Source organism: Neomonachus schauinslandi, chromosome 2 (genome assembly GCF_002201575.2).
Source record: "Neomonachus schauinslandi chromosome 2, ASM220157v2, whole genome shotgun sequence".
Classification (NCBI taxonomy): domain Eukaryota; kingdom Metazoa; phylum Chordata; class Mammalia; order Carnivora; family Phocidae; genus Neomonachus; species Neomonachus schauinslandi.
This window is the reverse complement of record NC_058404.1, coordinates 142,641,291-142,656,204: the sequence shown is the minus strand read 5'-3', so window position 1 is coordinate 142,656,204 and position 14,914 is coordinate 142,641,291. Positions and strand designations below refer to the sequence as shown.

The 14,914-nt window shown below is 39.6% G+C and overlaps 1 protein-coding gene across 1 annotated transcript in view; it reads left to right on the top strand.

The window, feature by feature from the left end:
• Positions 1-9,337: 9,337 nt before the first annotated feature.
• Positions 9,338-14,914, top strand: part of SHROOM3 (shroom family member 3) — a 299,140-nt gene continuing 293,563 nt past the window's right edge. Inside the window, exon 1 of the mRNA XM_044912927.1 lies at positions 9,338-9,502. Within this exon, the coding sequence (XP_044768862.1) occupies positions 9,338-9,502 (165 nt within the window). The remainder of the gene's footprint in view (positions 9,503-14,914) is intronic.

Here is a 14,914-nt window from a genome sequence, read left to right as displayed (position 1 = left end):
TATCAGGCGCCATTTTATAGTGTGCTCTAAGAGCGCCTCATTGATAAAGTGACACTGAGCAGAGACGTATAGGGCTGGAGCCAGATGTATACTGTAGACAGAACTTCCCAAGCACATGCTTGGTGTATTTGAGAATCAACCAAGAGACCAGTGAGGCCTGAGCAGAGGGCACCAACAGGAGAAGGCTGGGGTTCTAGTCACATAGGGCCCAAGTCACCAAGAGTTCTTTAGTAAGAGTCCATGTCTGGGACAAGGGTTGTTATTTGTCTCCCTTCACTGGGTTCCTACTCTGGACCAGACTCTGTGCTAGGCATTGGGGTGGGGGGTGGGGGTGTTGGTTTATTACAAAGCTCCAGTTTCTGCCTTCAAGGAGACAGTACCCTTCTTATTGTTGTCAATCCAAATGGCTGCTGGCCTTTATGAGGTACAGTTAAGAAGGGTGGGTTGATTCAAGGATGGTTCAGGAATAAGGAACCCAGATCTGGTCTGAGCTTTGACACTAACTAAATAATCTTAGGCAAGCCATTTAACCTTTTAGAGCATTAGTATTTTCATCTGCCAAATATTAGATGTAGAAATTATTGCAAGACATTTTTCTAACTAAAAAAAAAACTATGATTCTATAAAATCAAAGAACTTTATCTTAGTATAAAAGCATTTATTAAAATTGTACCAGAAAAGCACTTCATACATCATAATCATGATATATATGTAGGTCACTTAAAATTTAATTCATGATTTGCTTAGTTTAAAAAAAGATCTTGTTTCCTAAAACACAATCAGTTTTGTAAATAGGTGATAGTTAAAAATATTATCTAATATTTTTTAGATAGATTATCTAATTTTTTTTAACCATTGTGGTCCTTTATGACTTTGAACTTAAAAGATATTTGTGAAATATCTTCAAAACTAAATGCAGTGTTAGACCGGAGTGACAGAGTAGCTTGGATTTTTAGTGTAGATATTTTCCCTTTCTGATTATGGTTTAAGATTTTCTATGTTAACTCTTATCTGACAGCCATATTTCCCCAATGCCTGGTACAATGTGGACACAGAGAAGTGACTCAATATACAGTGGAGAGAAAATAAATGGCAAATCATCTCCAGTAATTTTTGCAAGTTGATAGAGTATAGAATATTAAAGACCATATAGTTAATGTTCTGACATTCTTCAGAAGATAAGAAATATATTTAATAAGAAAGCCTGAATTCATTCAACAAATATTTATTAAACACCAACTCTATATCAGGAACATCAGTGAACAAAACAGACCAAACCCTGCCCGCATGGAACTTAACATTCTAGTTGCAAGAGACAGGTCATAAATAATCATGATGACCTAGTTAACATATTAGAAGGGGTTAAGTGCTGTGGAAGCAAGCAAGAGGGTGTGTGGGATGGATGGAAATTTAAATAGAGGCGGGAAGACCCACCTGCTTCCCAGAAATAGATGTGAGTAGATTTCTAGGAACATTTCCCAGCAGGGTGGACTAAGAAGATGAACAGTTTCTCATTTGGGGTTTCTTTTGAAACTAGCTGTAAAAGAAGACTTTCATATACTATCCTAGTGCACGGAAGTTTCTACTCTTTAGAGTTGATTGAGGTTGTTAAAATCAACTTTATTGAGGGGCACCTGGCTGGCTCACGTGGTTAAGCGTCTGACTCTCGATTTCAGCTCTGGTCATGATCTCAGGGTCCAGGGATTGAGCCCTGTGTCAGGCTCTGCACTCATTGAGGAGTCTGCTTGGGATTCCCTCTCTCCCTTTCCCTCTGCATCACCTCCTCCCCACACCCAATTTCTCTCTCTTTCTCTCAAATAATTTTTTTAAAAAAATCAACTTTATTGAGGTATACATCATGTACAATGGAATTCATTCATTTTAAATATACAGATTAATGACTTTTGAGAAATGTATACACCTAGTATCAAGCTCTCCAATCAAATGTAGACTATTTCCACCTACCTAGAAGGTTAATTTGTGGTCACTCTTTAAAAAACAACAAAAAAAGATTTTATTTATTTGAGTGACACAGAGAGAGATAAAATGAGTGGGGGTAAGGCCAGAGGAAGAGGGAGAGAGAATCCCAAGCAGATTCCCCACTGAGTGTGGAGCCTGATGTGGGGCTCGATCCCAGGACCCTGAGATCATGAACAGAGCTGAAATCAAGAGTCAGATGCTTAACCAACTGAGCCACCCAGATGCCCCAGTCACTCTCTTTTTCAATGCTGAAATGAGTTTTTTAAAAAAATACAAGTTCTTGAGTTCGTTTGTTTCCAGGACAATTTATTTTACAGAAGATTGAAAAAAAGGGATAGAAGTAGGAGATAGAGGTCAAAGAGGAAGTAAAATAAAGGCAGATCTCTTTTCTCCTCTAGCCGATGTTTCTGCCATTGAGGTCAATCACCATCATTACCAGTGTCTTTGAAGTTGTCTTTGTTTTTTCCAAAGGAAAGAAAAACTATACCCTTTATTGTAACCATCCAATGTGTCTGCTGAGTATATGAAGATCTTTTACTTCTTATCTAAGAAATAGAACAAGTGTATGGATATACTTTTACCAGCTTTTATTTATGTATTTATTTATTATTTACTTTTTAAGTGCAGGGCTCAAACCCATGACCCCAAGATCAAGACCTGAGCTGATATCAAGAGTTGGGTGCTTAACCGACTGAGCCACCCAGGCACCCCTCTACCAGCTTTTAAATAATAACCTACCATAATAATTCCTGTATCAGTTATAACTTCTGTCACATGTCTAATATTTAGTATATGCTATCAGGTCTTTTCTGGTTCTTTATGCATCTGGCAATTTTGTGGCATCTACCCACAACCTTGTTCAGGAAGGGTAAGTGATGAATAATGAACTGATTATCTATAGTATCATATTTAACAATGTTTCTTTACTTTTTATAAATACTTTAAAAAAAACATTTGTTATTGTGGTAAAATGTACATAACATAAAATTTACCACTTTAGCCATTTTTTTAAAAGTAGGCTCCACATGGGGCGCCCGCATGGCTCAGTGGGTTAAGCATCTGCCTTCAACTCAGGCCATGATCCCAGGGTCCTGGGATCAATTCCCACATCGGGCTCCCTGCTCAGCAGGGAGCCTGCTTCTCCCTTTGCCTGTTGCTCCACCTGCTTGTGCTCTCTCTCTCTGTCAACTAAATAAATAAAACCTTAAAAAAAAAAAAGTAGACTTCACATGTGGAGCCCAACACGGGGCTCAAACTCATGACCCTGAGATCAAGACCTTAACTGAGACCAAGAGTCAGATGCTCAACTGACTGAGACACCCAGGTGATCCCACTTTAACCATGTTTAAGTACCCAGTTCAGTTGTGTTAAGTATATTCACATTGTTTACAACCATCACCAACATCCCTCTCCAGAACTCTTTCATCTTCCCAAATGGAACTCCGTACCCATTAAACACTAACAGCCCATTCCCCTTTCTCCAGGCCCTGGCAACCACCATTCTACTTTTTGTCTGTGAATTTGACTAGTCTAGGCACCTCGAATACATGGAGTTTTACAGTATTTGTCCTGTGTCTGTCTTATTTCCCTTAACATAATGTCCCCCAGGTCCATCCACCTAGTAGCATGTGTCAGAATTGCCTCCTGTTTTGAGGCTGGATAATATTCCATTGTATGTATACGCCACATTTTGTTTGTCCTTCTGTTGACTGAGTCCTTGAGTTTTTTTTTTTTAAAGATTTTATTTATTTATTTGAGAGAGAGAGAATGAGAGACAGAGAGCACGAGAGGGAAGAGGGTCAGAGGGAGAAGCAGACCCCTTGCTGAGCAGAGAGCCCGATGCGGGACTCGATCCCGGGACTCCAGGATCATGACCTGAGCCGAAGGCAGTCGTTTAACCAACTGAGCCACCCAGGCGCCCCGAGTCCTTGAGTTTTTTAAAAACTACTTTATTGAGGTATAATTTCCATTTAATAAACTGTATCCATTGAAAGTGTACCAGTCGATGTTTTGACAGAGGTACACACCTGTGAAACTATTACCTCAGTTGAGGCACAGAACATTTTGATCATTCCCAAAAGATTTAAATTGATTGTTTTGATAGTTTTGCAACAACTGTTAGGATAGTCTATGAAGTAGATGCTATAAGTTGCATACATAACATCCATCTCTCCTTGCTCCTTTCTCGGAGAATCTCAGTTGTGTTTGGGTATTCAAGACAACATTCTTCAAAGCTACAATGCTGCTTCAAGGGACGTTCTAGCAGAGGGATCCCAGGTTATTTTATACTCATCTTTGGGCTTTATTTCTCTTCCAAGTGACTGTTTTCAGGGGAGGTTTCTTGGCATTTAGAGGTGAGGGGAGGTCTGCTGGGAAAGTCGTCCTTAATTTTAAGAAGGAGCCACACAAAGAGAGGATTCTTTTTGCCTCTGAAAGGTTGCCTAAAGATTCTGCAAACTCTAAAACAAGGCTGGGTTTTGTCTATTTGGGATAATTCTGAGATGCCCTTTCTAAGAAAGACTAAATAACCTTCCAAACCTCTAATTTATTATCTACAGTTACTTCAATGATTACTTATGAGCCTGAAGAGCCACTAGATGTCACTCCTACTTTATTTTCAGAGATAATCTAGTAGCTTTTTCAATCTTAGAAATATTAAATTTAGAGGCATTAAAAAAATCCAGTAAGTTAAATGTCATATTTAAAATGCTAGCAAAGATAAAGATAAAAACATTAAACATTATTGTGAAAAATTAAAATCAAGATATGAGAATTTTGAAACGAATAAATTAGTTTCTCTTTAAGTGATGTTAACAAGTAGAGTGATGCATGGTTCTGAGTCAACACAATGATTTAGGCAAATGATATTTAAAAGTGTTTAGTATAGGGATGCCAGGCAAATGGGAGAATCAATATGATGGAACTATTTTTCCCCTGGGGCCGTGCTCACAGTAAGAGAGCAACATACACTCAGTTACCAGCAGTGGGAATTTTTCATGTGGAGACAGAAAGTGAAGTTGTGAGCTGTTATGAAAGGATTTCTTCATGGCAAAGAGAATAGGAGTAGTTCTGGGGGTTCTACTCGCTAGATGGGTTGCTGCCCCATTCATGAGTTGTTGAAGAAAGCCAATTCGATTTTTAAAAAAGGAATAAATCTAAGAGGACAAAGAAAGAAGGGAAGCAGTAGAAAGAGAGAAAATAAGATGGAGAGACTTTGAGACTGCACTAAGCTTCCCTAAACTTTCTTCCAAACTAGGAAGAATCACAAAGGATTTCATTGTGCCTTGCTTAGAACTCTTTCGGCTGCAAGTGGCAGAACCCCAACTCCAGCTGTTTAAAGGACAAATAAACAGGTATTTATGATCTCCTATAACTAGGAGTGTGGTGCCTTTAGGGATGACTGCATCTGGTGAAGGCAGCAATTCTCAAAGTGTGCTGTGGGGGCCTCAAGGAGTCCCTGAGACGCTTCGGGGCTCATAAGGTCAAAATCATTTTCATAATAACTAAGACACTGTTGGCCTTTGTCTGCTTGTCCTTTCACAAGTGTGTAATAGAGCTTTCCAGAGGCTACCTGACTTGTGATATCAAACAGATAGAATGCAGAAGTGGATAGTCGAATCCAACTGTCTTCTACTAAACTGGCCATTAAGGAGATTTGCAAATATGTAGAACAAATTCATGCTTCTCGGTGATTTTGTTTTGCTTGAGAAAATATAGTTATTTTCAGTAAAATATGTTAGTCTGTTTAACATATGATGGCTCTTCTATTGTTAAGTGATTAATAAATATATTAACTGTTCTTTTCTGTTTTAATTTTCTCATATAGTAAATACCGATAGCTTTAACACACATAAACAAAGTTTCTTTGGAGTCCTCAATAATTTTTAAGAGTGTAAAGTGGTCCTGAAACCAGGAGGTTCGAGAATTGCTGGCTTAAATGAGGTATAGTTGGGCCCAGACCTCAAATGGTATCACCAAAACACTGTTTCCATACCTTGAACTGATTTCCTAGGTGTTGTCTTCCTCCTTCTCAGGCTTGTGATGGCAGAGATGACCTCCAGCAACTCCAGCATTGTCCCTACCAGGTTAGCAATCCCATAGGAGAGAATGTCCCTTTTTAATAGCTCTAGTAAAATTTCTAGTTATTACATTGGCCAAGCTGGAGTCACATGCCCCTCCATATGCCAGTCATTTGAGCCAAAGGGCAGTTGATGCCTGGATCATATGTCCAACCCTGGAGCCCAGGAGCAGGGTCAGCCCACCAGTACCACAGGATGGGTGTAGGAGTGGCTCCCCAGAGAGATACTGAGCAGACAAAAAACAAACCCTTCTTCAGAAAGTCTGAATCTGAAGCCAAAGATTTAGAAAGAAAACTACCCTGGTCTCTGTTAGAATCCTGTCCCTCCCACTGTCAGCATCTTGAGACACTAGGGCTATTTCTCTCTCCCTGAGAAGGAGTGGGGAGTCTAATTTTATTCTCTAATTAGAGTATGGGTCCAAATCACATGCCCTAGCAGAAGTTCTTCCTATGAATTAACAATGCTGGCCATATAGAAAGTTGTCTTTTTGCTATAAATTATGCAAAAGACCTACCTTAAGCTGCGATTCCTTTCCTAAGTGTCTGAAGATTTTTAATTTTATGCCCACTCATGCTGTTTGCAGGATGACTCCCATCAGATCATTTAACCTTGTCATGGCCTCTATGTGTTTACCTCCAAAAACAAGGATATATTCGTTGACTCTGAGCAATGGAAGATGGGAGAAAAAGGTATTCTAACTCTGATCTCTCAGTTGCTATACATATCTACCAAAGGAATTTTGACTTTTTTTTTCAGATTATATATCAATTTTCATCAAATATTTAGGTCCTAAATATATTTGATGATAATATAAAATAGAGGTTTTATCAGTCTATAAGCAGCTAGTTGTATTCTTCATTGCTTGCCTTTTTTTCCCCTTGCTTTTGTTTTTGGCTTCATTACTTTTAATATTAAATGTTGATTCTGTAAAATGTCATTTTTTACAAAATGAGTTAGAAGTAAGATCATAAGTGCCACAAAAATAATTTTCAGAAAAAAATTTTTCATTTACTTAGGACACTAACTGTATACACACACACACACACACACACGCAGTTTGAATAATCAAGTGAAAGAAAAGTCAATGTTTCTCCTTTTATTCTTAATTTATAAATTAAGCTGCAAAAGGAAGCAGCAATAAAAATTGCATCAATTACTATTAAGAGTCAGACAATATTTGCCATATACTTTCATTTGGCACACTTTATCTTTCCACTAAAATACTATCATTACATAAAAATGAGATTGTACCTTTTTTGTTGTTGTTGAGCCCTTCAGATGAAGTGTGTTGTACATTAAATATCATCTGGACTTATTTGCATACTATGTCTGCTTCTCTATTATATTTTCACTAATTATAAGTCCAAACATTCAAATTAAATTGATATCAAAACCCACAGTAATTTTTAACCTAAATTTCCAACATAATTCACATTACTACATACTTTTAAACAGTAAGAGTTTTAGCAAACATATCTCTTGGAAATAATTCTAAATTGTTCCTATAACTTAATGGCTGAACCTCTTTGTAAAATGTATAGTTATCTTGCACTGTTCACATTTTTAATAAAAAGTAGTAATGTTAAAGGTCATATAACAATCCAAAATTCTGTTGATAACCTAAACTTAGAATAACATTCAGCTGTGAGGACCTATTACTTGCCAGGCATTAAGTATATTTCTTTTCATTTAAGGACTAGATAACAGTCTTGGAGTAGGTAACAATTAAAATATAGAAGAAAGCCTGCTTCCTGTTTGTTTTGAGTCAGACAAGCAGAAATTTGATGGGGAGTCAAATTTCAAGATGAGAAGCTGGTCCTATATGACACTTGGTATTTTCTTCTAACAACAAAAAGCAAAGCCCTTGTGCCTCCACCGCGTCCCTTAACTGTTTACTGAAACTGCTTAAGGCACTGCTCTTCCAGCGTGGCAACACAGCGGGATTGCCCAGAGTTTTAAAGGTTTTTTTTTTTTTTAATTTATTTATTTGAGACAGCGAGAACGAGAGAGAGAGCACATGAGAGGGGGGAAGGTCAGAGGCAGAAGCAGGCTCCCTGCCGAGCAGGGAGACCGATGCGGGACTCGATCCAGGGACTCCAGGATCACGACCTGAGCCGAAGGCAGTCGCTTAACCAACTGAGCCACTCAGGCGCCCTGCCCAGAGTTTTAAAAAATACCAATGCCTGTGTCTCACCGCCAGGGATTCTGCTTTAATTGGTACAAGATGGGGGCTATTCTATCTAATTACTCCTTGGTAATTAGCCATCCGTATGATATTTTTAACTTTCTACGTTTCACCAGCTGTAAGACTGTGTGGATTGGGCGAGTTTTTGTGCTAAACTGAATTCTGCATAGCAGTGCTTACTGTGCAGAAAGGTTGCGGTGCCTGTATTTGCCTTAATCCATTTTCCTCTCACTTCCTTGCTTTTTCTCTCCGAAGAGGCAAGTGGCTGCAGCGGTCGCTGATCATCACTGAAAATACCAAAGAAAGAACTCAGCTGCCTCCTGGATATTTTTGTTCCACTGAGGATTAATTTACCATGCTGCTTTTTTTTTTTTTTTTTTTTCATTTTTCTCTCCATCCTGCAAAAACTTTTTTTTCCTTGGGCAAGAAACACACCGTGAACTTATTGCTGAAAAACATAAGCAAAAAGTTTTAGCACAGAGGCTCTGTCTCTTTGGGACAAGTTAGAAAATTCTGAAGCTAGCAGAGGCATAGTAAGTGCTTTCTTTCTTTTAAAGCTACTTCTGGGGAGAGGGGAGGCTATTGTAATGGTAAATTTCACTCGGAGAGGAAGAAAGGGTTGATAATCAATTAGAAATTAGGTATTCGTTTGAGTTTTTTTGCAATTCTCTTGCTATATTGTAAGACTATTTTAATTTTCCCTGTGAAATATACAGAAAAAAAGTTTTGGGGCATGTGTGTGTGCCCGAAATAAAAGCGGTCTTGAGAGTGACATAGAAAGAAGTTTTTTTTTTTTTTTTTTTTCAAACGGAGTGGGGAGATATATAGCACCGCGGGGCTTCAGTGAGATCCCGGAATCCCAGGAGGAGAATTTACATTCAGAAATGTCGAAGTGAAGAATCCTCCTGGTTCAGCATCTTGGAGTTAAGCTCAGAAGAACTTTTTACATCTGAAAGAATTCCCTTCTCAAAACCTCTCTTTTTTGGCCGGCGAGTATCTTGAAGGATGGGATAAGGTGCTATGAATAGAAGCCCTGCTCTGAATCGGCTTCAGGCATTTAAAATTTAACTCGAGGGATCATGTGTTGGGCACGATGAGGACCACAGAGAACTTCGAGGAGACTGCTGCCACACTAAACCCTAACAGGACCCCCAAGGGCAGGTACATTTATCTGGAAGCGTTCCTGCAGGGAGGAGCTCCTTGGGGCTTTACTTTGAAAGGTGGCCTGGAGCACGGGGAACCATTAATCATCTCTAAGGTAGGTTTCTTTTTGTAACCTTGTCTTTGTTCACGTTGCTTTTTCAACTTTAAAACTTCTGTCAGGTCTGTCAAAAATGCAACCATAAGGCCGGGGATTGCCTGAATATTGCTTAATTTGCTACTGCATGCCTTTCAGATTATATCTGGAAATATTTTGTATGGCTTGGCGTTTGAAAGAAAAAAAATGTGTCTAGCTCATTTAGTCTATGAAATCCTGGGGAAAAATGTGCTTGCTCAATGGATAATCTCTTTTTGTGAATGAAATAGTGTAAAAGCAGCTACCACATGATCTTTTCAGTTATAAATCAGATTAAAGATTAACAACACGGTGAAGGGAGTGGCATGGTATATGTTTATGAATGTGTACCTTTATTTAGCATATGACTAGAAAAATATCTGCTCTTTCTCCCATCCAATGAAAATAGCTAGCCCTCCAGAATATTTTAGAATTTCTTTATAATTCTGGGATAATTGATTACATAAATATTATTCATTGCTTTTTGCACACTCAGAAAGGAGAAGTAAATCAACTTTCAGTATTAATCAAACGCAAGACACCATTTCTGCCTCTTTTCTATATCTGTGTATTTAAACCAGTTTTTAAACCTTAGTCATCCGTAACATGCCTCAGTTCTTTTTCTTTGGTATGGTTAGATATACCCACTGAAGGAATCCTTTTTATGTATTAGGCTTAGTATTTCTGTTTTTCTCTTCGACTACAGAGATTGACAGAGATTACAGAAATTTCTTTTAAAATTTCAGAATATTAACTGTCTAAAACAGTAGAACATAAATGCTTTTTACACATATGCATTACTTAAGAAACATTTGTATTTGAGGGGAAAATTGTTTTAGTTTGAGGGTGGGAAAGGGATAAATACGCATTTTGCCCAAGCTCTGTTACCTATTTAGGTTAGTTTTCATAGCCCCCAAAACGTGTGTTTTGAGAGAGATGGAAATGGATTCTTACTGTGAATAATTGGTTTCCAGCAGTCAGCCCAGAGTGTTCAGGATACCACTGTAAGGTTTGTGACTTTTCCTTGCCTTTTCTAAGAAAACAAAAGATCTATGTATACATGTGTGTATCAGTTAGGAAGGTGTTCAGCTATAAGTAACTGAAAACCTGACTTATAGTGGCCTAAGTAAATTAGGGTTTGTTTTTCTCATACTGCAACAAGTCTGGAGGTAGGCTGTCCATGCAAGGAGCCACAGCTCAGTCATATCAACATGGACTTTGATGATCTCTCCGCTCTGCCAGCCCTATGATCCAGGCTTTTGTCTTCATGGTTACATGATGGATGCCAGGCCTCCAGTGTTGCATCTTTATTCTGGGCAGGGTTTTGGCTTATTGTTTGGAAAGAGACACCCTCCCTAACAGACCTTTGCTTACATCTCATTAACCAGAACTGTGCCACATACTTCTCCTCAGACCAATTACTGGCCAACGGGCATGAGATTATCATGACTAGTTTAGACCAGGCAGGATTTCTTTCCTGGAACCTACCTTTCCTGATGTCAAGGAATCTCTGCCCACTGTTTGAATAAATTGGGGTTCTCTTTTCAAGAGGAAGGAGGAAATGGGTGCTAGGTGGACGACTGAGAATGTCTGCCACAAATATAAATATCATATCTGCATTTTAGAATTCTGGTTGTATACCCATATTGCCTGGCCTTATGTGGTAAGATATTATGTGTCTGTACATTGGACTACAGTTTGCTGTAGGATAGGCCAAATGCTACCGCTAATGAGCCACCCCTCTAAGGCTCCATTTAATCTGCAGAATGAGGGGGTACATTATCTCCCTTATTGGAATGTATGGGGATTAAAGGAGACCATGCATGTGGAGCAGTTAGCCTAGTGCCTGGCACACAAAGACACTCAAAGAGATCTCAGCAAAGATTATGGTTATTGCTTTTTATTATTCTAGGGACATTTGTATTAGGATACAGATTTGTCTGCTGTACAAAGATCCAAAATAACAAAGTGCTTAAACAATACCGGGGTTTCTATCGCTCTCACATAACAATCTGAGCATAAGCCAAACTGAAAGCTGGCTGCGTGATGTCAGAGACCCAAGTTCCTTCTACTTTTCTTACATCTGTCCTAGAGGGGATGCCCCGTCTGCATGGTCAAAGGTGACTTGCCACAACATCTGCTTTCCAGTGAGGAAAAAGTGGAAAAAGGAGTTAGACAAGGCAATCTCTTTCCTTTTGAAGGCATAATCTGGTGCAGTGTGCTCTGTCCAGTATGGTAGCCACCAGCCCCATCTAGCTATTTCCATTTCAATGAAAAGTAAAATGAAACAAAATGTAAAATTCTCTTCCTCATGCATACTAGCCACATTTCAAGTGTCACGGTTCTTCAAAGCTCTTGTCTGTCTGGCAAACTGATTCATCCAAGCTCCATTTCTTCCTCTCTCCGAAGTTTTCTTGATTTCATCAAGCTACGTTAGGGGGTCTCTCTTCTATACTCTTATAACCTGCACTTATTATGTGAAATCATAATTTTTTAGTTATGTTGGTCCTCTTCTCAGAAGTGGGAGAGCTTCTTTAGGGCAGGGACTGTTTTCATTTCTGCCACATCTAACGCGAGTAGCCTGGGACACAAATATTTGTTGAGTAAACAAGAGGATGTGGGCTATGTCTTATTTCATCTTGCATTTGCAGGATCCAGTGAAGTGCCTGGCACAGAGTATGTGCTCAGTAACTTCTACTGCATTAATAAGCATAGAGGAAACAGAGCAGGAGGCAGGGGGAGGTGGGAGGTAGAGTCCCATGAGATGAAGATGCCTGGCAGGTCTCCAGAGATGGAGCATGTATTAGTTTCCCACTGCTGCTATAAAAATTACCACAAACTGGGGCGCCTGGGTGGCTCAGTCAGTTAAGCGTCTGCCTTCGGCTCAGATCATGATCCCAGGGTCCTGGGATTGAGCCCTGTGTCAGGCTCCCTGCTCAGCGGGGAGTCTGCTTCTCCCTCTCCCTCTGCCTGCCGCTCCCCCTGCTTGTGCTCTCTCTCTCTGTCAAATAAATAAATAAAATCTTAAAAAAAAAATCACCACAAACTTAGTGGCTTAAACCATAGGTCAGAAGTTAGCATAGGTCTCGCTGGGCTAAGATCAAGGTGTCAGCAAGCCTGTGTTCCTTCTGGAGGCTCGAGGGGAGAACCTGCGTCCTTGCACTTTCCAGCTTCTAGAGGCCACCCACATTCCCTGGGACACAATCCCCTTCCTCCATCTGCAAAGCCAGCAAGGGTAGATTAAGTCCCTCTCACATTGCATTGCTCTGATCTCTTACTTCTGCCTCCCTCCTTCAATTTTAAGGACCCTTGGGAACACATTGGGCCCACCAAGATAATCTCCCTATTTTAAGATCAGCTGACTAACAACCTTAATTCCATCTGGAAACTTCATTCCCCATTGCCATATAATCTAACATAATCATGGTTTCCAGGGATTAGAACGTGGATGTCTTTGCAGGGAGAGGGTTTGATTTTGCCTGCCACCAAGCATTTGAGCACTGATGAAAGTCCATGTAAGTAAGACCATATCATCTCTCCAAGAGTTGAGACTAAAGTGAAATTTAATGGCTGATCATGCATATCCCAGATCTTCTTTCTAGGACAATGAGAAAAGTTCCCACCAGCTCATACATTGGTAGCCAGATGTCCACTATTCCCTCAAGGTAGGGTGACCTCCATTGTCGGGGAAGGGAAAGGATAGTACACATTGAATCATACATAGGAAAGGCACGTACACTTATACAAAAGCAGTTAGAAGCTGCCAGGTATGGATGACAATATAATGAATGAAGTATTTTTTTCTTTAGGAGAATGAATGGGGAAAGGAACTACAAAAGGGTGGCTTTAAAAGAAATCATTTTCAAGTCTTTTTCTTTGAGGTTTAATGTCCTTGAAAAGGAAAGGTGAGGTTGAGGAAAAAGCCTCTGTCATTTGTGAACTTCAAAAAGAAAGGGCAACTTTATTATTATTTTTTTTTAGTAGTGATTGTATGTGGAAGCTCAAGTAATTCAATAGTTCAGGAAGTTGGCAGCATGATTTTATTATGACTCACTCCGCATTGTGGCTGAGTAAAACGGTTCCACCTGTGGTAGGGATGCACCTGGTCCAGGGTTCAGAAATCAAGTAACAAGTGTAATAATAATACCCAACAACAACAACTGACACTTACTGAGCTCTTACTACCTGCCACGCTCTATTCCAAGGCATTCATATGTGTTAACTCATTTAATTTCCACAGCTCCATGAGGAAGGCAATAGAGTTTGCAAATTTAGCCATAAGAAACTGAGACCCAGTATTTGAGTAATTTTCTGCAGCTCTCACAGCTAGAGAGTGATAGAATTGGAATTTGAATCCAGACATTCTGGTTTCCCGGGGTCTATGCACTTAACACACTATGCCATTCAGTCATCATTGCCTGCCAAATATTTGGCTCTGTCTAGATTCTAGAGCTGTTATTTGGGTAAAATATGGGATTAATCTTTTATTATATATGTTTCAAAATTTATTAGAGGAAAACAATCTTTAGAAAAAACAACACAACTTAGTCCTATAAGGTACCGTAAAATAGGTATGACTACTGTTCAAGCAACACTTTTAAAGTAGTCCAAGACCCATAGAAGGAGGAGCACTTAATAGTTCTTAGTAAGTATATTGGTGGTGTCTTCATTTGGAGAGGCACCTTTTGGTGCATTTCAAACATGGCCTTCTGAAGAAGCCATTGCTCCAGGCTCTTATAAGGTCATTGACACTCAGAGCACATGTTCCTGATTCCTGCTCCCCTGGGAGGCGTCTTTGCTTTAGCTGGACTCTCTTTGTGTATAAATCCTGTGGTTCCATCTTTCACACCATCGCCTTTTCTGAAACTCCTCCTTCTGCATATGACGCCATCATCTTCTTGCTGTCAATCTAAATCATAGCCTTCCTCTAGCCTTGTCTACCGAGGCTCAGCTCACTAACCCTATCCCATCCCCATCTTCGCATTCTTTCTCTGTAGGTGAAATCAGAGGCATCCTCAAACATAGGTCTCCAGGCTTCCTGTTGGCTGACACTATTCCGATTTTTAAATGGGTTCTTCTAGCCTTAGTGATTTGATCTAATCCGTGAGTCCTCTTTATTATTCCTTCTCTTGAGAGAATCATCCAAAACATCCCAATTGACCTGCCATTTTAAAGTGAAATGAACTAGGGGTGCCTGGGTGGTGCAGTCGATTAAGCATCTGACTCTTGGTTTCGGCTCAGGTGGTGATCTTGGGGTCTTGAGATCGAGTCCTACGTCGGGCTTCATGCTCAGCATGGAGTCTGCTTGAGATTCTCTCTCCTTCTCCTTCTGCTCCTACCCCCCTAAAATAAATAAATAAATCTTTAAAGTGATATGAACTGCTTTAGTGCACT